This window comes from Pan troglodytes, chromosome 12 (genome assembly GCF_028858775.2).
Source record: "Pan troglodytes isolate AG18354 chromosome 12, NHGRI_mPanTro3-v2.0_pri, whole genome shotgun sequence".
Taxonomy (NCBI): domain Eukaryota; kingdom Metazoa; phylum Chordata; class Mammalia; order Primates; family Hominidae; genus Pan; species Pan troglodytes.
This window is the reverse complement of record NC_072410.2, coordinates 13,997,051-14,023,396: the sequence shown is the minus strand read 5'-3', so window position 1 is coordinate 14,023,396 and position 26,346 is coordinate 13,997,051. Positions and strand designations below refer to the sequence as shown.

Here is a 26,346-nt window from a genome sequence, read left to right as displayed (position 1 = left end):
AGAGAAGGGCCCATTTGTAAAAAGTGCCAATAAGGGTGTTAAGAGATAAAAGAATTCCAGCTGAGGGAGGTATCTTCCTCTTTGCTGCAGACTGGGTGTTTTCTTGGATATGTGACAAGAGCTAATTTTAGAAAAAATGATTCTCGAAAGAAAATGACTGCTGAAGGCCATTAAGATACACGAGTATCTCACCACAGCTCACATGCTAAATCTTCTTTATTATTTCAACATTAAAATAAATACTTAGACTTAGCATTAGTCCAGACAACTCTTTGACACAAAAAAAGGACGTGAGTGTGTCTCAGACCCACAGAAGACTTGGCCAGCTGGCAATTAATAGCAGACACATCAATCAAAATGTGAAGAAAAAAAAGAAGAAGAAAAACACTCTCCAGTCAAGAAAATGGGCAATAAAGCTTGTCAACCACAAGGCTTAAGAGGGACATCGTTAAAGTGGTAAGACCTAGAATTAACTTCGCTTTGCCCTTGAACAAAATAAGAAGTTAGCTGCATTAACCTTAAGCTGCAGTGTAATGTTCCTCTGTGGCAGTGTTTACATTTCATAGTTTCATCTGACAACTCGTAATAAATTGTGCCTTTTGGAAAATGTGATTTCTCTCAGAACAATTTGAAGGAGGATTTAAACACTCTTTTGTGCTAGTTTAACTATCGCTAAGAAATGTGACTCGTGTCTTTGTTTGGGCATTAGTATTTAAGATATGGGCACTGACCTTCCTAAGCAAGTGGAACAATCACCGTGATTTCCAGCAGTGAGGCACTTTTGATTTTGCCTCTAAAAATAGAAGTTCCCTAGAGGCCTGGCCAGAAAGGGCAGAGAACAGGGAGAAACAATGGAAATGGAAAAAAGTAGTCCAAATAGGCAGAGAACATCCACTGGGAATTCAAACCTTTGCATTGCCAGGTAATAATGTTAGAACTGCAGTGGAAAGGAAAAGAAAGTCACACCCAATCCAGTATGAGTATAATCTTGCCAGTGCTCTTCCCAGGGGAAAACTGGCAAGAACTCGACAGCCCCAGTCACTTAAACCATCGTAGACAAAGCACATGTGAAGGTGTGATTAAGGAGCACTGTCCCATTGGTGCCTGGGGATAGATGATTTGCCTGATGGGCCTCTTATATCCCCCGATGTCATTTATATCACACCAGCTAATGATGGGATATGGCAGTGAGTATTACTGACGACTTTCTTTAAGCTGTATAATTATAATATTTCAGATATACTATATCAGAGGAAAAGATGTGTTTTCTCTTGCTTAGCCGAGCCTTCCTATTAGGCTTATGGTCATTTCAAGGAAAACGATGATCCAGGGCTGTAACATTGATGATGTCCCTTGCCTCTCTCTAACCTGGATTTGTTACAGATATGCTGATGACTGAGACCCATGATGCAGATCGTGATTTCTGTAGCATTTTGCTAGCAGAGGATTTGACATTGCCTTGAGACTTAATCATTTTGGAGAATGTTCTCTCAATTGGCAGCAGAAGGTTTGCAGCTCCAGAGGCTGCAGTGGAGGCTTTTGGATTATTAAAAGTTGAGACCTAATCACAAATTGAGGCAGTGCAGCAAATCCACTCCTTCCTATTATTCCTGTGCATTAGAAGCCACTTAAGCTCCACCTAATGAAGAGTCTTCATTCTTTGCATTGTATTACTCCTTTAAAGATGCTCAGAGAGCTTCACAAATCCTGCTTCTTTCTACTTCCCAGCACAGCGGGCAGAGAGAGCAAACTCTGCCACAGGGTCCTGGCACCGACGCAGCCCCCTCTATCCTGCCAGGTGCTTCTTCTCTTTATTTGTGTCCTCTGACACCCTCTCATTCTTCTCCCTTCCTTTCCCGTATGTCATCTCCCCATGACAAACAAGGGTAGTTTCTTCTGGGTAGAAACTAGGCGTTTTCATGTAATGGAGGCTATGTCTGTGTTGATGCAGAGAAAGACACAAAAGCCCTGTAAAATATTTAAACCTGAGCCAATGTGAGTGACCATGGCCCAGGGAACAGTCTTAGGAAGTCCTGAGAACGTGTGCCCGAGGCAATTGGGTCACAGGTTGGTTTTACACACTTTAGGGAGACAGGCATTGTAGATAAAATCATTAATCAATACATGAAAGGTGTGCATTGGTTTAGCCTAAAGTGGTGGGATATTTTGAAATGCGGGTTTATAAGTCATAGGTACATTCAAAGATTTTCTGATGGGCAGTTGGTTGAAAGAGTTAAGCTTTGTCTCAAGGCTTGAAGTCAATAGAAATAAATGCTTGAGTTAAGAGGGGTTGTGGAAGCCAAGATTCTTGTTATAGAGATGATGCCTCATAGGTAGTATCCTTCAGAGAGGATAGATGGTACATGTCTCTTTTGGGAACTTAAAGGTGTTACACTCACATTTAATCTCTCCTAGGTCCAGGAAAGGCCTAGAAGGGGAAAGGTAGGCTGCATTAATGGAGATTCTCTACCAATGCAAATTTCCCCCACAAAAGGCAGCTTTGCATGGCCATTTCAAAATATGTCAAAGAAATATATTTTGGGGTAAAATATTTTGATTTCCTTCAGGGTCTTCTGTCACGTGATGCTATACCAGAGTCAGGTTGGAATTTGGCATCTTATCGCCACAAAGAGTTTGGTCAGCTTATGATGTCTATTTTAATATTAATCCTGGTCAGTTGTGTCCACATATCAAAGGGAGAGGGAATATATGGAGGCCTGTCTGACCTCCCTTCCAGTCATGACTGGAAATTCAGTTTTTCATGTTTCTCTGGGGTCCATCTGGCCATGAGGGGGTCTGTTGGGTCAGTTGAGGCGCTTAGGAATTTATTTTCAGTTTACATCTGTGTCAACCTTAAATAATGAGGTTCAGGAAATATGATTAAGTACAGAGTTTATTTGAGCGCAAAGCTTGAGGCTGGCCACCTGGGAAAGCACCAACTGCAGATGAATGGGGTCAGTGTTTCCAAAACAGAGAAGTTAAAGTTTTGATTATATAGGCAGAGTCAGAGAAGTTCCAGCAGCAGAATCACAGCATTTTCCATACAAGACCAGGTATATATGCCACAGCTGTTTGATTGGTTACAGATTGTTCCATTTTAAGCAAGAATACTTTATTATTCCATGAGGAGGTGCAGTGATCTGAGAGGGTCTTATCTCTGGCGCTGCTTGGTCTTTCTAATTATTTGCAGGAACAAAAAGGCAGAAGTTGCAGCTGTCTGACGCAGGCTACATAGCCACATTCCTCCCAAGGCTCAAGATAATTTTGAGTTCCAATAGCTTTAAGTTTGAATTATTTTAATTTTGAATTATTTAATTTTACATCTGATCATTTGAATCCTGCCACGAAATTTCCCAAGTTCACTTTCTCAGCTCAAGTTCCTGCGGCTTCTTGACTCGTCAAACCAAGGTCATATTAGATTATCTGGTGTGGCGGCGGGCACTGGCTCTCAGCCCCAAGCCCTCTAGGCCAGAGATTTTGAGCTCCTCCCAACAGGTCAAAGCTTTGTTTTTGTTGTTTCACTTCCCACCACTGTGCACACATCTCATCTTTGCCTTTGTTTTTAAAAAACATTTTCTGGAGCAAATGCGGAAATCAGAAACCTGCATTTCTCATTTTTTAGTTGCCCACCAGAGCTGTTGCTCAGTGCAGGGAAACCAGGAAATGGTGACTACCAGTCAGAAACAAAAAGACTGTCTTTTAAATCAGCTGCTGCAGCCTTGGTATTCCCAGCATGGAACTTCTAAAACTTTTGGAATTTCCTTAGCGATAGGACTGTTTTCATTCTGCTAATGAGGGAACTCACTTTGTGCCCTCAGATAGCTTCAGCTTGGGCTCTGATCACCAGAAGGATCAACCAGATGAAATTGCAGGGTTTCAGGAGGCTGAGGCAGGAGAATCACTTGAACCCGGTTGGCAGAGGTTGCCATGAGACAAGATCGTGCCACTGCACACTCCAGCCTGGGCGACAGAGCGAGACTCTGTCTCGAAAAAAGAAAAAGAAAAAGAAATTACGGGGTTTGAACTTTTTGAACTTTGGGCTGCCCGACATCCAGGGAGAAGAGTGGCACTGGAGATTAAGTTCACTCACATGGCCAGTGATTTAATCAATCATGCCTATCTAATAGGAACCCTAATAACAACTCTAGATTCTGGGGTTCACTGGAGCTTCTGGTTCATGAACACACTGATGTGCTGGGAGGGTGATACACTCAGATTCCACAGGGAAAGAGGGTGGAACTGCATCTCCCCCAGATCTCACCCTGTGTGCATCCTTTACAATAAAACCATAGCCATAAATCTAGTACTTTCCTGACTTCTGTTAGTCATGTTAGCAAATTATCGAACCTGAAGGGTGTCCTAGAGTCTGGGGATTGGTAGTTGAACAGTTAAAAGTGTGAGTGGCTTTGAGTAACTTGTGAGTAACTTGCCCAGAACCACAGAGCTAGCAAGCAGCAGATAATTACATGCAAATCCACACAGCTGGCATGTGAAACGAGGGCAGTCTCCTGGAGGCCTGAGCCCTTAACACATGGGGTCTACACTAACTCCCAGTAGCAAGTGTCAGAATTACACTGCAGTGCACCCAGTGGGATGCAACAGAATAACTTTTATTAAGGATAATTTTGCAATTTCTTAATAGAATTCTTGAAATATTAGAAACAGCTTCTAGACCTTTATGTTGGTCATTACAGCTCAAAGCACTGTCCCTGGGTGGACAGGTTAGACAGATCATGTGGAAGGTGCTACTCAAAGTGTGGGCCCAGACTAATGCACATCCACAACTGTTCATTACCAGTTCCTGGTAAGATGTTTACAGAACTTGAGAGCAGGCATTTAGAAACTTTTATAGCAATTGTACAATGCCAAGACATTCAGAAATGGAAATATTAAAATATCACACAGTGACAATTTGGGGGAAAAATTACCCTTCACCACAGATAGTTTGGGGAGTGTAAATTTAGAAAAGGTAGCCTTGGTTTGTATGACCACATGGAATCAGAACTTACTGTGAAAGGTGTGAGCCATAGGATGAAGCAGATGGATTTGCATGTAATATCTGCTGCTTGCTAGCTCTGTGGTCCTGGGCAAGTTACTTAATTGCTCTGGGACTCAGTTCCCTCATCTAGAAAATGGCTATGACAGTATTTCCTATCTAATTCGATGCTGGAAAGACCAAATAAAATAATCCAGAACAAGTGCTAACCACAGACCTGTATATATAGTAATCTAACTGCGGGTATTAATTCTTCTATGCTCGCTTCTTGGCATCTGTGGTTCCGGCTTGGTTAAAGTATATTCTGTCTATGTAGGTTTGATGTATTACTGTATATAAAATCTATAGCCTTGCTCTCATGTGAATACAAAATAAAGTAAACACAGTTTAAAAGCCACAATTTATACATGTAAGCGAATGTTGCATTTTGTAGAATCCCTCTGAGATGCTAGAGTCTTATCTGAAAATGTTGCAATTGTTGGAAGCATTTTTAGGACTTCTTCTTTTTGGCTTAATTTTTCTTTTTAATTATTATGGGTATAAGATAGTTGTATATGTTGCTGATGATTTCTGGAACTTATTTAACATTTCCATTAGAACCTGTTCCAGTGATCTTCTGATGTAACAAATCACCTTAAAATGTAGGAGTTTACTCAGCATCGTGCAATATGCCCCTGTAACAAACCTGCACATGTACCCCTGAATCTAAAATTTAAAACAAATACATATATAGGTATATAAATGTATTTATACACATCTATACATATCTCAAACAAAACAAATAAAAAATAACTTCGTGGTTTAGAACAACAATCTATCATTATCACTCACCGTTGACTGACTGGGCTTGACCGGCTCTCCTATCCGGTCTTCCATGGGGTTGCAGTCAGATGTTGGCTGGAGATGGAGTCATCGGAAAGTGCAACAGACTGGACATCCAGAATGACTTCTTTGCGCTTCACATTTGGTGCCTGGGCTGGGATGGCTGGGACGGCTGGAACAGCTTGGGGCTGGCTGGGTATCTCTCATTCCACGTGGACTTTCCTAGCCTGGGCTTCCTCGATGCATGCTGGGCTAAGCTTAGGGATATGTCTTCACTGGTGTCTGGCTTCCCCCAGAGTGAATGTCCTGAGAGGCAGAAAGTGGAAAATGCTAGACCTGGGCCTGGTAGCTGGCATAGTATCACCACCGCCATATTCTACTAGTCCAAGCAGTCATCGAGCCTGTCCTTATTTAATAGCGGGAGACACAGAACCTGCCTCTCTCTGGGTGGAGGGTCAAAGAATCTGTGTCCACCTTTAACCTGCCATAGAGCCACAAAAGGAATGTAGTTTTCTTAGTTTAGCATGTCCTTTCCCACCAGCGACATTGTATGACTTCCCAAGGTGACCACGTTGAGGTAGGAACATTCATTTTGATTTCAGTTCCTATCTTTTTTAGTGAAAGCACAACCATTGTATTACAGCCATGCCCTACATGCCTTTGTGTTTTGGCATTGGTCAGCCTGTACTGGGGAAGGAGCGTGGGGGTCACACATTTCCCCTGGCAGACCCTCCCCTCAGAATCACCCTACTTTCTGAGTATCTGATTTCTACTAACGACTTCCTTGCAGTCTGTGTTGCCTCCCTGCACTCTTCTCTACCTTACTTACCACCAAGGAATCTCCTGAAAGCCCATGGAACCAATGCATAACTCCTTTGCTCTCAGAACTTCACTCTCTCCCTGTTTCTTATACGGCATGTGCCCCAGACATCCAGGTAGGCACTCCACACCCTCCACAGCTGGAAGAGGATAGCTTTCCAATTATGTTTTCCCCAAATGGTCTTGCTTCTTCTTCCAGCACCCCCACCAAAACACCCATCATAGCCACAGACACACAAGGCCCTCTGCAAAACACACACAAACACAAGCTCAGATCATTTACCCAGCCAATATTTATTGAATATCTGCCTGTGCTTGGTTTGGTGCTCAGCTTGAAGTTCCAGCAAGCTTAGTTATTATTCCACAAACATACCTTAGGTTATTTTCCCTTTCCAGGACTTTGCTTAAGTTCCTGAAGTTAGGAGCATTTCTTATTAATGTTTTTGTGTTTCCTTTGGTTCTAAGTGCTGTGTGCTTCCCACATAGCAATACATATTAGTTGCAATGCTGTACAGAGGAGAGGTTCATTCTCTTTCATTGTATCTTACTTTTCATCTCTGCCCCTTTTGTTACCCTTTCTCTGAGTCTCGTCTAGAATCAGCAAGCTCTCTCCTCATCTCTCCTCCTATTTCAAGTTTTAATGTACTTCCCTCTTATCTCACCAAAAGTTCACGGTAAGGGTGAAGTAGGAGGGTAGTCTTGGGGGCATTGTTGAAGACAACAGGCACCCTGAAATAACATTCACCCACAGACACAGTCACTGAAGCATTGCTTTATTCAGTGCCATCAGTGGACTTCTGGTATGTTCTAGGCAGCCTTCCAGACTGGGGAGAACAGGAAGAATCAGATAGGGTTGTCACTCCTTAGAAGTGCACAGCAGCGCTGCTGTAAAATCTATGAGCTCTGAGCTTTCGGTGGTCTGATAAGCAGACAAAAGAGGGCAAACCATGCTTACCTCTCTGGCTTTGCTTTATCAAATTGGAATTTTATAATCTCAGAAGTAGGGGGAACTTGTGGGCAGGGGCACTACTGTCTATCAAAGTGGGAAGGCAGATGTGTCCCTGAGTCACATGGGGAGGATTTTGCAAGTATACACTCATCCATCGCCTCTCTCCAAAGACTCACCTGAGATGGCGAGATCCTTTGTTTTGCAGAGGTTGGTGGGAGGTGGGGGGCGGGGAGGGGGACAGATATGACACCTGGATTTAGCTAAAACTCCTGGATGATTCTGGTTTCTAGTGCCCCTTCTACAACCCCACCCCACCACCTACAGAAACACTGCTCAAGATAGAATGTCCCCAGCAGCATCTGAGCAGATGCCCCATGTTGGCTAACTGCCATCTGGCTGTTTTTCAGGTTCATTCTGCCACCCATCTGCATTAAGACACAAGGTGCTGACCGCAGAGACCTGCCATGAAACCACACTTGAAGCAATGGAGACAACGAATGCTTTTCGGAATATTCGCTTGGGGGCTCCTCTTTTTGCTGATTTTCATCTACTTCACCGACAGCAACCCCGCTGAGCCTGTACCCAGCTCCCTCTCCTTCCTGGAGACCAGGAGGCTCCTGCCGGTGCAGGGGAAGCAGCGGGCCATCATGGGCGCCGCGCATGAGCCCTCCCCGCCTGGGGGCCTGGACGCACGCCAGGCGCTGCCCCGCGCCCACCCAGCCGGTTCCTTTCATGCGGGGCCTGGAGACCTGCAGAAATGGGCCCAGTCCCAAGATGGGTTTGAACATAAAGAGTTTTTTTCATCCCAGGTGGGGAGAAAATCTCAAAGTGCTTTCTACCCGGAGGATGACGACTACTTTTTTGCTGCTGGTCAGCCAGGGTGGCACAGCCACTCTCAGGGGACATTGGGATTCCCTTCCCCCGGGGAGCCAGGCCCGCGGGAGGGGGCTTTTCCGGCTGCACAGGTCCAGAGGAGGCGGGTGAAGAAGAGGCACCGGAGGCAGAGAAGGAGCCACGTGTTGGAGGAGGGCGACGACGGCGACAGGCTGTACTCCTCCATGTCCAGGGCCTTCCTGTACCGGCTCTGGAAGGGGAACGTCTCCTCCAAAATGCTGAACCCGCGCCTGCAGAAGGCGATGAAGGATTACCTGACGGCCAACAAGCACGGGGTGCGCTTCCGCGGGAAGCGGGAGGCCGGGCTGAGCAGGGCACAGCTGCTGTGCCAGCTGCGGAGCCGCGCGCGCGTGCGGACGCTGGACGGCACCGAGGCGCCCTTTTCTGCGCTGGGCTGGCGGCGCCTGGTGCCCGCCGTGCCCCTGAGCCAGCTGCACCCCCGCGGCCTGCGCAGCTGCGCTGTCGTCATGTCTGCAGGCGCAATCCTCAACTCTTCCTTGGGCGAGGAAATAGGTAGGTCTCAGCGGGGGGACCAGGTCGCCCTGTCTTGAGCCAGTGTGTCCCTGGGGGCCGGTTCTTTCTGAGCGCGCCTCTGGAACTCTGACGGGGCAAGCTGGGGTCTCCGCACCAGGTGTTCCTAATATTAGCTGGAGATTCTTCAGGTGCTTTCCCATTGCTGGCACAGAATGAGTCTGCCTGGGGTCACAGCAGAAGTACTCTTCGGGAGACTCTTAGAGCAGGGATTTGGGGAATGCTAGGGAGCAGGAAGGGTCCTCCCCATAGCTGATGCCAGTAGGCAGTGGAAGGAAAGCGCCGCCCTTTGCCCCCGGCGTCCTTCTCATTGTTCAGACTTCGTATCCCATAGAAACCGCAGTCTGCATGGATATGCCCCCAGGCTGTGGCCCCTGAAAGCCCGGTGAACCCATCCTGCCGTGGGAATATGGGAAGGGAACAAGAGGAGGAGGCAAGAAAGCAGAAGCTGCCCAATCAGGGCGTCAGCTCCAAAAAGCAGGGTGCATGAAGATAATATTGGTTACTGTGGGCTCTGAGAAGAGCCCAGCTGCCGTTGGGAACATCTTTCCCATGGGAGAATAAGTTCCGGCCTCCCAACTGTTGGCGCAAATCCAACCTTTGGGGCACTGCCAGTGCACCTACCAGGGACCTTCTCCAAGATGGTAAATAACATGCAACACCTGGTCTTCCTCCCTCCCTGCCAGGCTCTGTCTTCACATCCCTGTCAAGAGCCCTGGAGCACATCTGTTTCCCAGCTCCTGTATCAGTCAGGGTTCTCCAGAGACTCACACCAAGAGGATATGTGTCTATACAGAGACAGATTTATTTTAAGGACTTGACTCTCATGATCGTGAAGGCTGGCAAGTCTGAAATAGGTAGTGCAGCCCAGCAGATGGGAAACTCTGGCAGAGTTTCTGTGTTGCTGTCTTGAGGCAGAATTGTTTCTTGTTTAGGAAACTTCAGTCTTTGTTCTTAAAGCATTCACCTGGCTTGAGGAAGCGCACCTGCATTTTGAGAGTCGTCTGCTTTTCTCAAAGTCTAGTGATTTAACTGTTAATCACATCTTTAAAACACCTTCCCAGCAACATCTAGACTAGTGTTTGACCAACAAGCTGGGCACTGTGGCCTAGCCAAGATGGCACACAACATTAGCCATCACTATTTCTTCCTAGTTTTCAAGTAAAATACCAGTTCTAATCTTTTTTGATTGATGGGGGCATGGCAGGGTTCAAATACGTTTCCCTCCTGCGGAGTGGTGTAGGTTCTGCACCAGATGGGCCTGCATTGGCTCTCCTCAGAATTCCCCTTCCTCGCTGGATCACATTCATTTCCCCACCTGCCCCAGACTCTCACCCTGTCTTGCCAGAGATACCCAGGCTCTCGTGTTGCCATAGCTGGGCTCTCCCTCAGCAGTTTCAGATCCCTTTGCTCTCGAAACTCCCCTTCTTCCCAGGCTAATTCCACTGCTAGACCAGTCAGCAAGCAGCTTGGCCCTTTAGGCTCATTCATTTGACAAATATGTGTTTAGCCCCTAATATGTGCTTGATTCTGTACTAGGAGCAGTAAAACAAATGTGAGTCAAATACAGCGTCAGCCTCAAGTCCAGATATAAAACAATCATGTCCTGTACACTCTCACAGTAGGCGTTGTTAGGGCATAACTGGTCTGGAAGTGACATTCAGGGAGTGTTGCTCCCTCTTTGCAAATAAGTAATCTTTGTTGTCTTCATTTTAAGCGGATCCATTAGTTGTTCTGTGTCCTTGAAGAGTGGCCTATGTTCCAGAGTTCTCTCGGAATAGGGTGAAGCCACTGTAGGCAGGCTCAGAAGCCCAGATCTCAGCTCAGCAGAAGTCCTTGGGCATGAGGCTGAATGAGAAATATTTTTAAAGTTAAAAAAAACAAGACAGTGAGTCTGGAATCAAGGTCTGGGGTACCTGTGTCCCTGTGCTGACATTACAGCAGGCTCATAATAACACAGTCCATGTGTCATATAAGCTTGTAGCCAAAGCCGGAGCAGAGCAGCCTGCAATTTATTAAGAAGAAGCAGTGGTGTAGAGGTCCCTGGGGTGAAATAACACCACAGTTCTTTCTCATTTCTGAGAGCCAATATTAATAATGTGGAGAAGGAATTTAAGTATTATGCTTGAAGCAGGCAGTAACTTGCTTCCGGTTTGGTTTTGTTTTAAACACCTCTGCATCAGAGGTGAAGATCTGGATTGCTCTTGCATGTCAGTGAGCAGTCCCTCGTTCTTTTTTTCTGCATAAATATCCCTGACCAGAATCTTGTAAACTCTGTTTACAATTTGGAAGAGAACATGAAAGACGCTGAGAAGTCCATGTTTCTGGGAAACTTGAAATGCCAGTTATATCTTTGTTAATTTCTAGTATCCAAATCTAATTTATTTGGCATGCACTTGCATGAGTCTTTATGATTAGAACTGTAGAATCACAACTGAAGAACATGCCTGGAAATTTCTTTAAAATTCTCTTTATTGTTTTGTCTAGGGTCGTTTGGATCAGATTTTGTATCTACTATTTTAAGAACATGTAACCATAGCATGGCTCAATTTGTATAAACAAAAAGTTTCATTTGTATAAGTTGGTATCTCAGCATCAGTAGTGTACATGCCAGGTGCCGACCTCGCTCCTTCCTGTTCACCTGAATATATGCAAGCAAACCCACATAGTTATGAATGGCTTGCAGAATATAAACAAACTCTGGCAGCAAATTCCTTCAGGCAGCTTAGAATATTGGGGGCATGGTGTAGCTAAATTCGTGTTGGCCCCTAAGTATCTACTTGTGAATTGGCTAAATGAAGATCAAAAGACTTAACAAAGATCACGATCTTATGAAAAATTGAAGGCAGAGCTAGGAAGTGTCTCAGATGATCAGTGCTTATCAGCCCTACCTATGTTCTGCCAGGAGGACCCCTCTCTATGCTGATGTCAAAGGGAGACCCAGTCAGTCTCAGGTTTGCTTACTGGCTGCCCTTTCGCTCCCCCTGGTGTTTGCTCCACTGGCAGTGCAGCCCCCATCCCCCTACCCTTCTGTTGGAACTGGGTCACACAATGGAATTGGTTTTGGTTAGAAAAGTAGAGCAGTTGTAAACACTTCCACTGTGAATATGTTATTGAAAAACAAACTAATTGTTTTGGAAACCTGGATCATTCTTTCCTAGAGTTATAAGATGATCTGTTTTCACCCATGCATATAAGCAATAATAATTTGCTTCTATGCAGTGCTACTAGCATTCATGTGGAAACATGTTACAGAGGAGAAAGGTCTGCTCTGAACCACCAGTAATAGCCTTCATGTGGGAAACCAAGATCTGTGTACCTGAAACTCGAATTCTGGCAAGTGCATGGGAAATGGGACATGGAGGGAGAGACTAGGGGTGGGATGCATAGACTGGTGGAGAGGGCTTGAGATTTGACATGTCCTGTTACCTTTTAAAAAAGCAAGAAAGAAGAAAGCAGTCCATATACTCATCCAATTAGCATTATTTATTCATCACCAACTCTCCACCAGATCCCGGGCTAGACACAAAAATGAATAGGTCACAGGCTCAACTATCCATACTGGCACACTTCAGTGGTAAACAGACAATTCCAGTGTTGTGGGTTGGAGAAGGACAGAGAGATATGTAGGCTGACAAGGCAGAAATGACAACGGATTCCTAACTCCCCTGAGGGCTGGTAGAGAGAAGAGATTGGTAAAGACTGCTCCAGGGAGAGGAGACCAAGCTGAAGGCCCAGCATCATATGGAAGTGAGAATCAGCATGTTGTGCAGGTGGTGAGAGCTACAGGGAGTACATGGGCTCGTAGGGACAGAAGAGAGAAGCAGGCTTGGAAGGCAGATCATCTTCCTGGATGCCCTTGCAAGCCACTCTATGAAAATTAGACTTCACTTAATTGAAATCAGGTACCACTTATAGTACAGACAAGGCCCTGTTCAAAATGCTCTTGGTTTTTTTTTGTTTGTTTTTTTGTTTTTTTGAGATGGAGTCTCCCGCTGTTGCCCAGGCTGGAGTGTAGTGGCACAATCTTGGCTCACTGCAACCTCCACTTCCCAGGCTCAAGCTATTCTCCTGCGTCAGCCTCCCGAGTAGCTGGGATTACAGGCACGCGCCACCATACCCGGCTAATTTTTGTGTTTTTAGTAGAGATGGGGTTTCATCATGTTGGCCAGGCTGGTCTTGAACTTCTGACCTCAAGTGATCTGCTCGCCTCGGCCTCCCAAAGTGCTGGAAGTACAGGTGTGAGCCAATGTGCCCAACCCAAAGTGCTTTTTGTGTGCTAACTGTTGTAAACCTTACAACCCTAAGTGATAGATAACTTTGTTCCCATTTTACAGATAAGGAAATGAAGGTACCTCCAGTCGCATGTGCAGAGTCTGGATTCAAACCCCAGTCTGGGTCTCCAGAAACACTAGCTCTCACCCCTGTGCCCATGATGTGCAGCCATTGCAGATAGTCACTGTAGAGAGATCACTCCAGAGCCTGGACTTGAGGGTGCAAGGGAAGTACATCAAGAGGTGAGGGTTACAGGTCCTGGGAAGAAACAGGGCTCCCAGGGTGACGGAGCTCCCAAAGCGATGCTTTGTCCAATCCCAGGCAGGCCATTCTCTAGTGACTGGAGGCTTGCTCTCCTGCTGTTTGAATTTTCTCATCAGTGTAGGAGAGGGGGATGATGTGGTGAATGGGGCCTGGGGCAGGGCAGTGACCGGGTGCTGGCCCAGCAGCTCCTTGAAGGGCTTTAATTTTCCTTCCATGGATGCACTTGTCTGGCTCCATTCTCAAGGACAACACAGCATGGTTCTGGCCTGGAAATGCCTTCTCCAGAAATGAAACTTGACTTTCTTCCCCTTGTATTTGCCGTCTGACCTATTCCTTTTTTTCTAAATATGAATGGACAGCTTCTGTTCTCACAGTGCATTATCAAGGAATGCACAGCCAGGTGTACGTTTACAAAATGTGTCTGTGTGAGAGACAGTCTCAGCGCACCCTCCCCTTCCATCCCAACCCCACGCTGCTCGTAGTGGCTGTTCATAGAGGGCTTGCACTGGGCCTAGCCACAAGCCTACATGACCCTGCCTCCCTGCCCTCTCCACGCAAGTGGCCTTTTAACTCTGCAGACTAATACCACCTCCAAAGGAATTACACTGCGTTATCTTTCTGTGCCCTGTGCCTCGTGAAGTCCTTGGATGGTTTAGAGCACAGCTCCACAAGAAGACAATGGGCATTTAAATGCTGGGATGTTTTCAAGGGTGATGCAATTAATTCAGATTTATTAGTCAAATAATAGAAATGCACCCACTGCTTGAGGCCCTTGGGTAGGCTGTGTCTGAGGGGTGGGTAGCGTGGTTTGGAGAGAACTGAGATTGAGGATTGCTGGCATCACACTTCCTCTCTGGCTTAGGGCTGATTCCCTCCCAGCACCTGCAGTCACCTCGCTAGTGGAGTCTCCTCTCACTGTCTGCAACCAGAGGGTTTCCCTAGCTTAGCAGTGGGAACAGTGAGATCTAAGCTTACCCTTAGCCTTTGCAAGGCCCTTTCGAGGGTCCATGAGAAAAAACTATTCTGGTAAGTATACTCAGAGTTCTTTTCCTTTCAGTTGTTGACATTTGCACTGGTGGTACAAACACAATGAATGATGCATGAGACTGGGGCTTCTTAGCACAAGTCAGAGCAGCAGAACCCAAAGCTCAACCTTTGAATACACGTGTTTTTCAGATTCAGTGGGGCACATGGGGAAATAGGAGAAAAGCACTTATGTGTGCCAGTTCACAAAGGAAAAGCCCTTGGGTAATTGCACTGTGAGCCGAACTAGCCACTTTTTTCATGAAATACAATTTTAACTTGAAAAGAAACGTCAATTATTCAGACTTGGATATTTGGCAGATATATTCTCAAAAAGGAATCAAGCGAGCCTGTCACTTTTAGGAAAATAACTGATAGTATTTGTTGCCAATGATAAAATTCAAGCTTTGAACCATGAACTTGGAAGTTTTCCAGACTTTAAAAACTGGGGAACTCCATGGTGATACTAATCAATGTGGTGTTTCAATTCTTTTTTTTTTTTTTTTTTTTTTTGAGATGGAGTTTTGCTCCTGTTGCTCAGGTTGTAGTGTAATGGTGCAATCTTGGCTCACTGCAACCTCTGCCCCCTGGGTTCAAGCAATTCTACCTTAGCCTCCCGAGTAGCTGGGATTACAGGCGTGCACCACCACGCCCAGCTAATTTTTTTTTTTTTTTTTTTTTTTTGTATTTTTAGTAGAGACGGGGTTTCTCCATGGTGGTCAGGCTGGTCTCGAACTCCCAACCTCAGATGATCCGCCCACCTGTTCCTCCCAAAGTGTTGGGATTACAGGCATGAGCCACCATGCCCAGCCAGTGTTTCAACTCTTTATAACAAAATGCATCACTATTTGGAATATCTAACATATTATATATATATATAACTTATGTATAACTATGCCTAGCTGATAGTTTTCAGCTGATCATTGTACAATATTATACAATTATGCATGAGTGAAAGATCCATCTTAAGAGAAAAATAGACCACAAGTTTTAATGTAACAGAGCACAAAAAGTTCATTGATAGGTTTCAGATTCCAAATTATAACCAACCCTAAGAAACTAGCCCTCGTAGTTTTGTTAGGTATCAAAGAAGAATATTCACAGTTCTTTGGAAGGATTCTTTAAATAGCTCTCTCAATTCAACAGTGTGTCTGAGCCTTCATATACTTCAAATAAAACAACATATTGCAACAAGTTGAATTCAAAAGCAGATGTGAGAAACCAACTTTCTAAAAAACCAGACCTTAAAGAGACTTGCAAACATTTAAAACGGTGCCAGTCTTCTCAGTATTCTTTTGGATTTTGAAAATATAGAGGTTTTTTAAATTGAAAAAAAAGCTATTTTAAAATAAATTAAGAGACATTTTAAAATTCCCTGTTTTACTTTTTAGTATGGTAAATATCAGTAGATATATTCCATCTGCCTAAAAAGTGTTTGGATTATCAATAAATTTCAAGAGTCTACTGTTTTGGGTAATCTAGTTTTTCTACCTCAGATATTATTTGAATTTTTTGACAAAACATTATTCAATAAAAATAAATAAGAACTCCATTACCTCAATCAAGTATGAACAAATCCTTAAATTGTGAAGTAAAGAACTGGTTTTAACTTGGAGGCATTCATGTATTTTGGCATCATTTACACGAAGAATAGATCCCGTTGAACCTAGAGATTGGCAGACTTTTTTACAGAGCCTGGTAGTAGATATTTTTTGTTTTGTGAACTGTATCTCTGTCTCTGTCTCAACAACTCAACTCTGCAGTTATAGACAGCATGTACAGTGAGTGTGTCTGTGTTATGGTGGAACTTGATTTACTAAAACAAGTGGCAGGTCAGATTTGGCCAGAAGGTCATAGTTTGCCAACTCCTGCAAAATTTCCCCTAAAAGAACATTGCAGGGTTTTGATGACACAGCAACCTACGCTTTACGCATTCACGTGTTCCAAAAGTGAATTAATTTTGGTGCTAAAGCTGGAATTTGAATTTTTTTAAGTTTAGGGTTTGTCAGTGAAGGCACCTTTTTAAACATTGCTTTAGTGGGGGCATGCATGGTGAGTTTCTGCTATTTGGGGAGCAAGAAGACAACTCCAAAGGAGCAGATAGCAGGAAGTCAGGGAAGAAGGCAGCTGCCTTAGGCATTTGTGCGGGCTCGGGGACTATAAATGCAGCTCCCCTTGGGCATGACAGAAATCCCTCTTTTCACCTCTCCCTCACAGACAGGCGCTGTCCTTGCTCCAGGCCGAGCTTGGAATCTGCATGAGATATTTAAAGCTAAAGATGGCCCTTAGAAAATTGCTTTCTTGCTCATTGACTCTGGCTTCAGGCTGGTTTCTAGGAATTTCAAGACGCATGTATGTTTATAGGCTGCCTTCTGTAAAGGGAACATATCCCCTAGTCCCAATGCTGAATCAGGTGAACCCACTTTCCTGTGCGTCCCACTCTTCACCTCCTTGTCCGCCTCCAGGATAGGGGTACCTTGTTTTCATCCAGGACCTTCCAGCCCAGCATTCAGAGAACTTGGGCAAGTCGGGCTGTCAAGTTGAATGAAGTGAGATGTAGATTTACGTTGCATTCATAGTTCAAGTTTGGTGAAGCACGGTGTGTGGTTATAGAACATAAGAGCCCTGGCAGCTGGTGGCATTGGTGGTCTCTCCATCTCACCCATCCTCAGGGGCTATGGTGGTCTAGCAGGCTCTTGCTGCTAACGCAGAATGCTCTTAAGGTTGCTCCCACACAGGTCTTCTTGCCATCGGCGGCAGTATGTAAGGCTGCGTCCAAGTCAGGGCTGACTTTCTTTCTTTCTTCAACATGACATGCAGAATCTCTGCTTAAGGGCTGGCTTTCTTTTTAAGCATACACCAGCCCCAAAAAGTAGCCCTTGCTTTCTAGTGTCTTTATCTGCTCCAGTACTGTCTCCCTCAAGATGTATTGGAAGCTTTGGGAGAATGGCTGCATCAAGCATGTCACTTGTAAGAATGTTGAAAAGGTAGCAAGTATCTAAATATCACTTAGATCATACAGTCTCGCCCATAATTGAACAGATTTTATATCTGTATATATCCATATTGATGTTTCCTCCAGCCAAGATCTCATTCTCAGTGAAGAGTAAATTCTCTGAAAATCATGTGGGGATATCTTAACTTTATTGGTGATGTATAATTAGCTTCAGGTATTGAAAGATTTGCTTTAACATTTTTTCCTAGACTATGTGATTCTACAGAGAACAAAAGTAAGCTTGTCACTTATGTGCCCTTAGATTCTCATGATGCAGTTTTGAGATTTAACTCTGCTCCTACACGTGGTTATGAGAAAGATGTTGGGAATAAAACCACCGTACGCATCATTAATTCGCAGGTAAGACAGATGGAGTGCTTTCATGGATGTATGTTTCTTAGGTTTAACTGGATGAGTGAAGAGAAATGAGTTTAACCGGATGAGTGAAGAGAAGTTACCTGGTTAATTATGACCGTGGTACTTGTTTATTTCTATCAATCTTATAATTAATAGAAATTAATGAAGAAAACTGCAGAGAAATGGGAATTTAGACATGACATGAATAGGAGGAAATGAATAAAATTAAAAGGAAAAATCAGTAGAAATAGAAATATATATTTATAATCATAGACTTAGCATGTTGCATTTTGTGAACTGACAAAAGTTAAATTTAGAAGAAATGGCAGTAAAGAAAGCAGAGGATAAAGGGGAGAAAAGCAAAGTATAAAATCTGAGTTCATAGGAGATCTTTGCAACTTTAGTCTGCCATTTGGAAATTTGAAAAAATGAAAAGGAATTGTTTAATTGGAAAGGAAAATACCTCGTTTCTTCACGTTCTTAATGAGAATGCCTTGCAAATTTATAGCAAAATTATCCTCAGAACAAACCACAACAATTTCTGGAGTTTCAAAATATGTAGAAAAAAGTGAGGTGATGAGTGATTTATGGTGAGTTGCTTACAGAACAAAAGATTAGCTTTCTGCACAGTTCACTGCACCAGGCAGCCTGCCACAAGGTAAGAAACAATTACCATATTTCCTTAATTCAGAGATGTCATTTGACTGTAAAATCTGCCATTCATTTAATAACAACTTTTTACAAAGGAGGAGGTAAATGCCACCAAATTAGAATACATATCATTTGTAACATACATTCTAACTGAGAAACTTTAACATGTGAAGGAAAAAAGTACATCGTAATAATGGTTAAAAAAAAAAAAGTATCTTAAAACTGAGGGAAAATAATACGTTGTTTTTTCCTGAAATAATAATTTTAAAAAGATGATTGGCAGCTGAGATTGAAGAACTCATTTAGAACTAGGTAGGGCCACAGAGGGAAGGCTGCGGCTGGCACCCTGGAGGCTCCTTCTGAACTCACTTCATCCACACCTGCAACTCTGTCTCCAAATTACATGTGAAGGCAATTGTAGAAGAGGTTGTGCGGCTTGAATTAACTAGGGAGTTGCATCGTTCAGGATCTGGATTCAATACCACTGGACATGAGTACATTGCTGGTGAAAATGTCAGAACTTGTGCTTTTTTTAAAAAAAAGTAATTTCCTCAAACGTTCTTTAAGTGCTTCTGCATGCAATGCCTGCCTCTCTCCCTCCCCCAGAAGAAAATACAACGTCTGAGCCAACTTTTTCTTGCCCCAGTTCTTTTTAATTTTCACCTCTTTTTAAAATGCAATTTTTAACAACCAAACCCTGGCTTTGAAATGGTTTTTCTGTGTGTTTGCAGATTCTGACCAACCCCAGCCATCACTTCGTTGACAGTTCACTGTATAAAGACGTCATTTTGGTGGCCTGGGACCCTGCCCCATATTCCGCAAATCTTAACCTGGTAAGTGTTTCCCTGGATTCGCCCACCCCAACGGTCAGACAATGGCTTTGACTAATTAATCATAAGAGCAAGGCAAGGATTAAGCTTTGACAGACAATGAAAGTACCCATCAATATCAATTTAATGCATGTCTGTGAACACCACGTTGATACCCAGTTACAGTAGCACACTTGTGAGCATTAGTCATCTAATGCCAAAGTGCTTTTGTGCAGAATCGGTGGGCAGGGCAGCCGGGTGGGGCAAATGTAGAATATCTAAATATTCAGAAATTTCTAGTTACACTAAAGGGTTGACTGATTAAACTCAGAATTGTTTCATTGTGATAGGGCTACATTACCTTTCAAGTCGTTGGAAGACCTTTTGAAATAAATTGAAAGTGATGGCACGAAAATCTCAACTTTGTGAATCCACAGCTCATTTTTATTTAAATGGGGCCTGTTCCAGGCTCTTCTTGAGTGTGTTCCTCTGGCCTCTGCTTCTGAATCTGTTGAATTTTATGCAATAGGGCTGAAACAAATTTATTACTAGCCATAAAAACACAAACAGGTTATATTTGGGACATTCTGGTAAATCATTGCCTGTCTAAACAAGCAGCCAGCTACTTTTGATGAAATCTTTCATGAAAAGCCAGCATGCTTGTTTTTCAGTGAGGGCTGGAAAAGATGGATAGTATTTAGCCTAGTAAGAGATGCTGTCAGTTCTGTAAATGAGTGTCTTTGACTTGTTTGGTCAAGACCAGAGAGGATGCAACCTTCTTAAGATGAGTGTCAGGGAAAGATCTTTGCTTCTGCGAGAGGTAACCTCCCAAGATAGAAGCGGCTCCTGGAGAAGGAGCATTTTGGTCACTGTTGACCTAGAGACTGAGGCTGGACATTTACCTCATATGATTACTTACAATTCTTGACCAGGAGTGCAAGTCAAAATCACCTGGAGAGTATTTTTCAAAATCTGTCAGAGGCCCATCTCCAGAAATGGAGGATATATATAGCCTCAATGTATATTTTTTGAGAGGGCTCTTTGATTCTCATATGTACCCTCCACTGAGAATCAAGCATCAGATGGGTGTTTGAACCTTTCAACTTCCTTTCCAGCCTGAGGTTCCCTGGTTTTAAGCTCTCACAGCTCTCTTGCTATTTGTGAACAGACTTGAGAGTTTCTAGCTATTGGACCTTATTTCTTCCTCTGTTAGAAGCAGCTCAGCCCAGGGCACAGAGCTGGCCACCCAGCAGTGCTAAAATCCCAGTGACAAGGCCGCTTTCTGTAAGGCCTTTGCTGCCATGTGAGGCCCCAAGAGGAGGGAGGGTAAAGGAGCGACTCTCCCTCTGGCCCCCCATTCCTCTTGCTCCCTTGCCAGTGCCACATGGTTTGGGGCTTCATTTATGAAAGATACTCTGGTCCAGTCATTCTCAAAGCTTTTAAAGCGACAATGCCATTTCACTAGTGGAATATTTCCTGTGATCTTAATATATACCCATTATATACCCCGATGTCTGTTTAAAGGGAGTTTGATGAGCTAAGCTTCTCCCTACCCTCTCCAAATCCATGTCATGGTTACAGCTGAGATGCTTCTGAAAACTTCCTTTTTAGAAAACATCTTTATTGATTTTTCATACAATAACATACATGGTGTAAGCAAATATAAATGTACATTTTGATGAATGATAAATTTATACACTCATGTATCTACCACCGCAATGAAAAACTGGAATATTTCCATCACCCTAGAAAGTTCCTTTGTTAATCAATCCTAGTTAATCTTCCCAGCCCCAACTCAGGCCCAAGCAGCAACGATACAATTTCTGTCACTGTAGATGAAATTTGGAAAACTCGTATTTGAAATACACTGATCCAGTCCCCAGGGGTCAACAAACTATACCCGTGGGCGAAATCTAGCCACCACCTGTTTTAATAAATAGTGTTTTATTAGAACACAGCACGCCCATTCAGTATTTATTGTCCATGACTGCTTCCGTGCTACGATGGTACCGTTGAGTAGAGACGACTGACTCTATGGCCTGCAAAGCCCAAGGTGTTGATTATCTGGCCCTTTGTGGAAGAAGTATGCTGATCCGTGATCTAGTCCATTTTCCTCATTTTACTTAAGCACAAAGCACTATATCTGCTAGGGCGAGCGCCCTGGTCTGTCTTTGTTCTTGTCCCCTCATCCCAATGAGGAAGTGTCTGTAGATGTCATGAGTCATGACCTTTCCCCATCCTCTAGCCCCAGCCTGGCCCCTCTGCCTCAAATCAATGAGCCATGCCCTGTCTCCTTTCACGGTTTAGTTCCTTCTACTTGACTGCATTGAATTTTTTTTCCTTAGTGGTACAAAAAACCGGATTACAACCTGTTCACTCCATATATTCAGCATCGTCAGAGAAACCCAAATCAGCCATTTTACATTCTTCATCCTAAATTTATATGGCAGCTCTGGGATATTATCCAGGAGAACACTAAAGAGAAGATTCAACCAAACCCACCGTCTTCTGGTTTCATTGGTAGGTGTTATGTTAAAAATTGGAATGATTGGGGGGCAGACAGGATGAGATCTAATATTTAACAAATATACAGTCGTGTTATACAGGTTGAGAATACCTTATCTGAAATGCCTGGAACCAGAAGTGTTTCTGATTTTGGATTTTTTTTTTTCAGATTTCAGAATATTTGCAGATATTTAACCGATCGAGCATCTCTAATCCAAAAATCCACAATGCTTCAATGAGCCTTTGCTTTGAGTGCCATGTAGGCACACAAAAAGTTTTGGATTTTGGAGCATTTAAACTTTCGGTTATTCAGATTAGGCATGTTCCACCTGTATGGTAAGAGCCATTAACAGGTGGCTTTGGAGGGAAGGTAGGTTAACTAAGGAAAAAAGAAACACTCGTGTAACAGACTACTCTGAAATTCCAAAGTGTAAAAGCAAGAACCGTTTTATTTTTCTCATGGTTTTATGGGTCAGGACAGGCCTGGCTGGGCAGTTCTTTCTGTTCTATATGGCATCCATGGGGGTTATCTGGTGTATTCAGCTGCTTTGTGGGATTACTTCACTCCCACATCCATCCAGTCCCTTTGCAGGGATGGCTAAAGGCCCAGCTCAGCTGGGACAGTTGACCATGTGCCTGCCCATAGTCTCTCTTGCATGGTGGTCTCAAAGTAATTAGACTTCTTAAATGGCAGCTTATGGATCCTAGGGAGAATGTTTGAAAACACAGAAAATCAAGAATTTGAATTCTTCTCTGCCACTGCCAGTTTCTTAAGGCCAACACCTAGTGACTGGTACAGCATCACATGTGCAATTCTATTGGCCAGAGTCACTGCAGGGCTCACTTGATTCCAGGGGACAAAACATAGACCCCCGCCTCTTGAGGGAAGTGAGGGAGGCATGTCCAGGAATGTGCAGCATCGTGAATCCACCACCCATGCCTGTTCACATAGCTTATGCCATGCTTGGTTGTGGAGCTGAATCTGTGACCACAGGATAGCGTGTTGTGTTTCAAGATTATGAGTAGGTGCGGGCTTTGATGAGACTAGTTCCAGTACCTCATTTAGCTCTCTTAACCGAAGAGTACGCCATCTTTCATCTACAGATGGGTTTTATATAACAAGAGCATCACACTGGGCCTACATTGTTTTCCAGTCTAGCTTTGATCCTCAGAGTTTTTGGGTTTTACCCCATTTCTTTATCTGTGTTTTAGCTAATCACCCCATTGTTTCTTTGATATTACCCGAGTAGGGTAATATTAAGGAATATCCTAGACCCTTTTGGCAATATTAAAACCTATACATGAACCAAAGGGTACTGGTTTTGTCTTTAAAGAACTGTAATGTTCTCTTCCCCAATTTTAATGAATTTACACCTCTTTTCCTTTCTTGGGCTGCACAGTAGTTCCCCATGAATAAAGGAAAGATTTGTGGAGATAACACTGGTTTGGTTATGAATTCAGGACACACAGGTATCCTGAATTGAAGCTTGCAGATTTTAGAGTGGGTTTTGGTATTGTAATAATGTGAAATATTTTACATATAATTTAAAAACCAAATATACAATATGACTGCATATTATTTTCCTTAAGCTCAGCTTTTTTTCTCCCTTTTAAACTCATGCCTTTGACACTCTTTGTTTCCAAATCACTCTTTTGAAATCCTAAGTTCTTTATCTTTTGTGTGGTTTCATAGGATCTTGTTGATTTAGGAAAGAAAGTATAATATAGTTTGTCAGCAAAGGATAAACGGGATAGAATAATGCCTAGACAGCATAATAGGATGTGACAGAAGTTTAATAAAGTCTTTTTCATATTGTCACCCTCTCATGAATTCATGTGGCTAATATTTGATTAGAGCAAAAGTTTTAAAGCACAGTTAGAGGGGCCTGTCAGATACACTTATTATCAACATGGGGTTTAAAAAATTCAAGTTAGATAGTCATAACTGAAAAAAGTACTTTCCTATGTTGTTTTTGTTAAAAGAAATCATGCCATATATAGCCAGCTTCCTTTTAAAGCTATTTACTGAGAATTTAAAGTTTCAGAAGCTGAAGATTATCTTTAAGCCTTCTTTGACATGAAGAAGGGGCTGCAGTTTGATGCAAGAAGTTGAGGTTGTGCAGGGTGGGTTGAGTTTGAATTCCCCTCTGCTGCTTCCTAGCTTTCTGACCTTGGGCAAGTTAGTTAATCCTCTGACCCTGAATATCCACAGATGAGAAATGGAAATACTAATAATCATTATTATTTTCTAACACTGTACTGACCAATATGGATACTTATGTTTCAATTATGTCAAACTAAATAAGAGGAAACCTTTTGTTTCTCAATCTCACTAGCCCAATCTCAAATTCTGAGTCACCGTGTGCTCCTGATGGCTGCCATATTGGACAGTGCAGAGAGAGAACAATTCCATTGTCCCAGAAAGTTATGTAGACAGCACTGTTATGTTTTGCTAGTCACAAAAGAAAGAAAAACAGCAAGTTGATAAGAAATCCCTCAGTTCCCACTGGGCAGGCTGTGCTCTGTGGGTGAGGGTTGGGGGTGGGCAAGGATAGAAGAGGCAACAGAAGATGTGGTCTGGTGTTGTTAAATTTATTTGTGGCCCTTGTGCCTTGTCATGGTGAAGCATGTGAGAACCCTCACCAAGGATGGGCAGTGGAGACAGCTTGGATGAGTTCTGCTCAGAAAAACTCCAGCACCTTCTGATGACTCACAAGACTGCAGTAGTCTTTGCCCCTCTTCTTTGATCTTGATCATAAATAGGCTGAGAGCCAGAATCTCTTTTATAATTTATCCAACATGCTTAAATAGCAGTAAAATGATGTCACCCACATCTCAATCTGTCTGCTGTAAGAATTTTAAAAATCAATGACTGGTTTTTTTTCTGCTATCAAAAAGTGTTCTCCAAATGCCCCCTTCATGCTCTGAGGTCATGTTGAGAAAGTATTGACTTGTTGTCTCAGCACCTCATTGTTTCCAAGTGCTCTAACCTCTAACATCAGCTCCTGAATGAAAGAACTCATCGAAGAGCTGTTAGAAGGGATTAGATCATTTCAGTTTGCACAGTCCCATCTTCAGCCCTGGGTACACCGGTCAGCAGGACGGTCACCATCGCAAAAGATCACCCTGGCAGTGTCCCTGGCCTCCGGTTGTTCTGATCCACAAAGGGCTGCACTGGAGGTGAAGCAGTGTGCCCCACTTCCTATACTGATATGCTCATTAGATACATGTATATACACATAGCTGCACACATGGTTGGCTTCATAGTGCTTTTGTTTTCCAATATTTTTGGCTGAAACCTTTACTGATATGTTCATCCTTATAGTCTCCCATGCAATTACTTATATTTCTAAACCCTCTGACATAGTTTGGATATTTGTCCCCACCTAGATCTCATGTTGAATTGTAATTCCCAATTCACCTGGGCCTGGTGGGAGGTGTTTGGATCATGGGGACAGATCCTTCATGGCTTGGGGCTATCTTCATGATAGTGAGTTCTTGTGAGATTTGGTTGTTTTCTGATTTTTTTTTTTTTTTTTTTGAGACGGAGTCTCGCTGTGTCACCCAGGCTGGAGTGCAGTGGCACGATCTCAGCTCACTGCAACCTCTGCCTCCCAGGTTCAAGCAATTCTCCTGCCTCAGCCTCCCAAGTAGCTGGGACTACAGATTTGGTTATTTGAGAGCATGTGGCACCACCTCCCGCCCACTCTGTCTCTTGCCCCTGCTTTCAACATGTGAAGTGCCAACTCTGACTTTGCCTTCCACCATGAGTAAAAGCTTCCTGAGGCATCCTCAGAAGCAGATGCCAGTGCTGTGCTTCCTGTACAGCTTGCAGAACTATGAGCCAATTAAATCTCTTTCCTTTATAATTTACGCAGTCTCAGGTATTTTATTATAGCAGTGCAAGAACAGACTAACACATCCACTGCATACATTTAACAGGCTAACACAACCACTGCATACATTTTCTTTAAACACGCTTAGGAATCTGCGTGTTTGAAATAGAGAGACTCTAAAAGTTGACTCTTTTGAACACGAAAGACATTTCTTTGTATGGAGATTATCCAGCGGCAGTTAGATTCCCAGGGAGAAGTTACTGAGCCCCTTAAATGTAGTGCTATTAGTGCAATTCAAGGCCTTGTTACTGGGGCCTGAATCCTTCACATAGGCGAAAGGTGGTGAACAAGGAAGGTAAGGGTCACTGTCAAGTGGATATTAATTGCCCACTTCCTGTGTGCCAGACACAGGACTGGACCCCAGAAACCTGGTGGTGAAGAAACCAGACAAGGGTCCTGCCCACCCAAAATTTGCAGGACAGACATAAATAAAATCATGATAAAGTATGATAAGTCCAACGAAGGAAAAGAAAAGGATGCATCAAGGAATGGTCGGTGTCTGTTTTGCTCATCATTGTATTTCTGCTGTTAGCCTGGTACATAGCAGATACAAATAATAA

The 26,346-nt window shown here is 43.5% G+C and overlaps 1 protein-coding gene across 11 annotated transcripts in view; it reads left to right on the top strand.

The window, feature by feature from the left end:
• The window catches only part of ST6GAL2 (ST6 beta-galactoside alpha-2,6-sialyltransferase 2), an 85,279-nt gene that overhangs the window by 35,210 nt on the left and 23,723 nt on the right, over nucleotides 1-26,346 (top strand). For 9 of the 11 annotated variants that reach the window (XM_009443039.5, XM_063788771.1, XM_009443035.5 and 6 more), the window contains exons 2-5: nucleotides 7,994-8,993; nucleotides 17,831-17,928; nucleotides 19,308-19,409; nucleotides 21,731-21,905. In XM_009443039.5, the coding sequence (XP_009441314.1) occupies nucleotides 8,051-8,993; nucleotides 17,831-17,928; nucleotides 19,308-19,409; nucleotides 21,731-21,905 (1,318 nt within the window). In that variant the 5' untranslated portion in view covers nucleotides 7,994-8,050. 11 annotated transcript variants of the gene reach the window in all.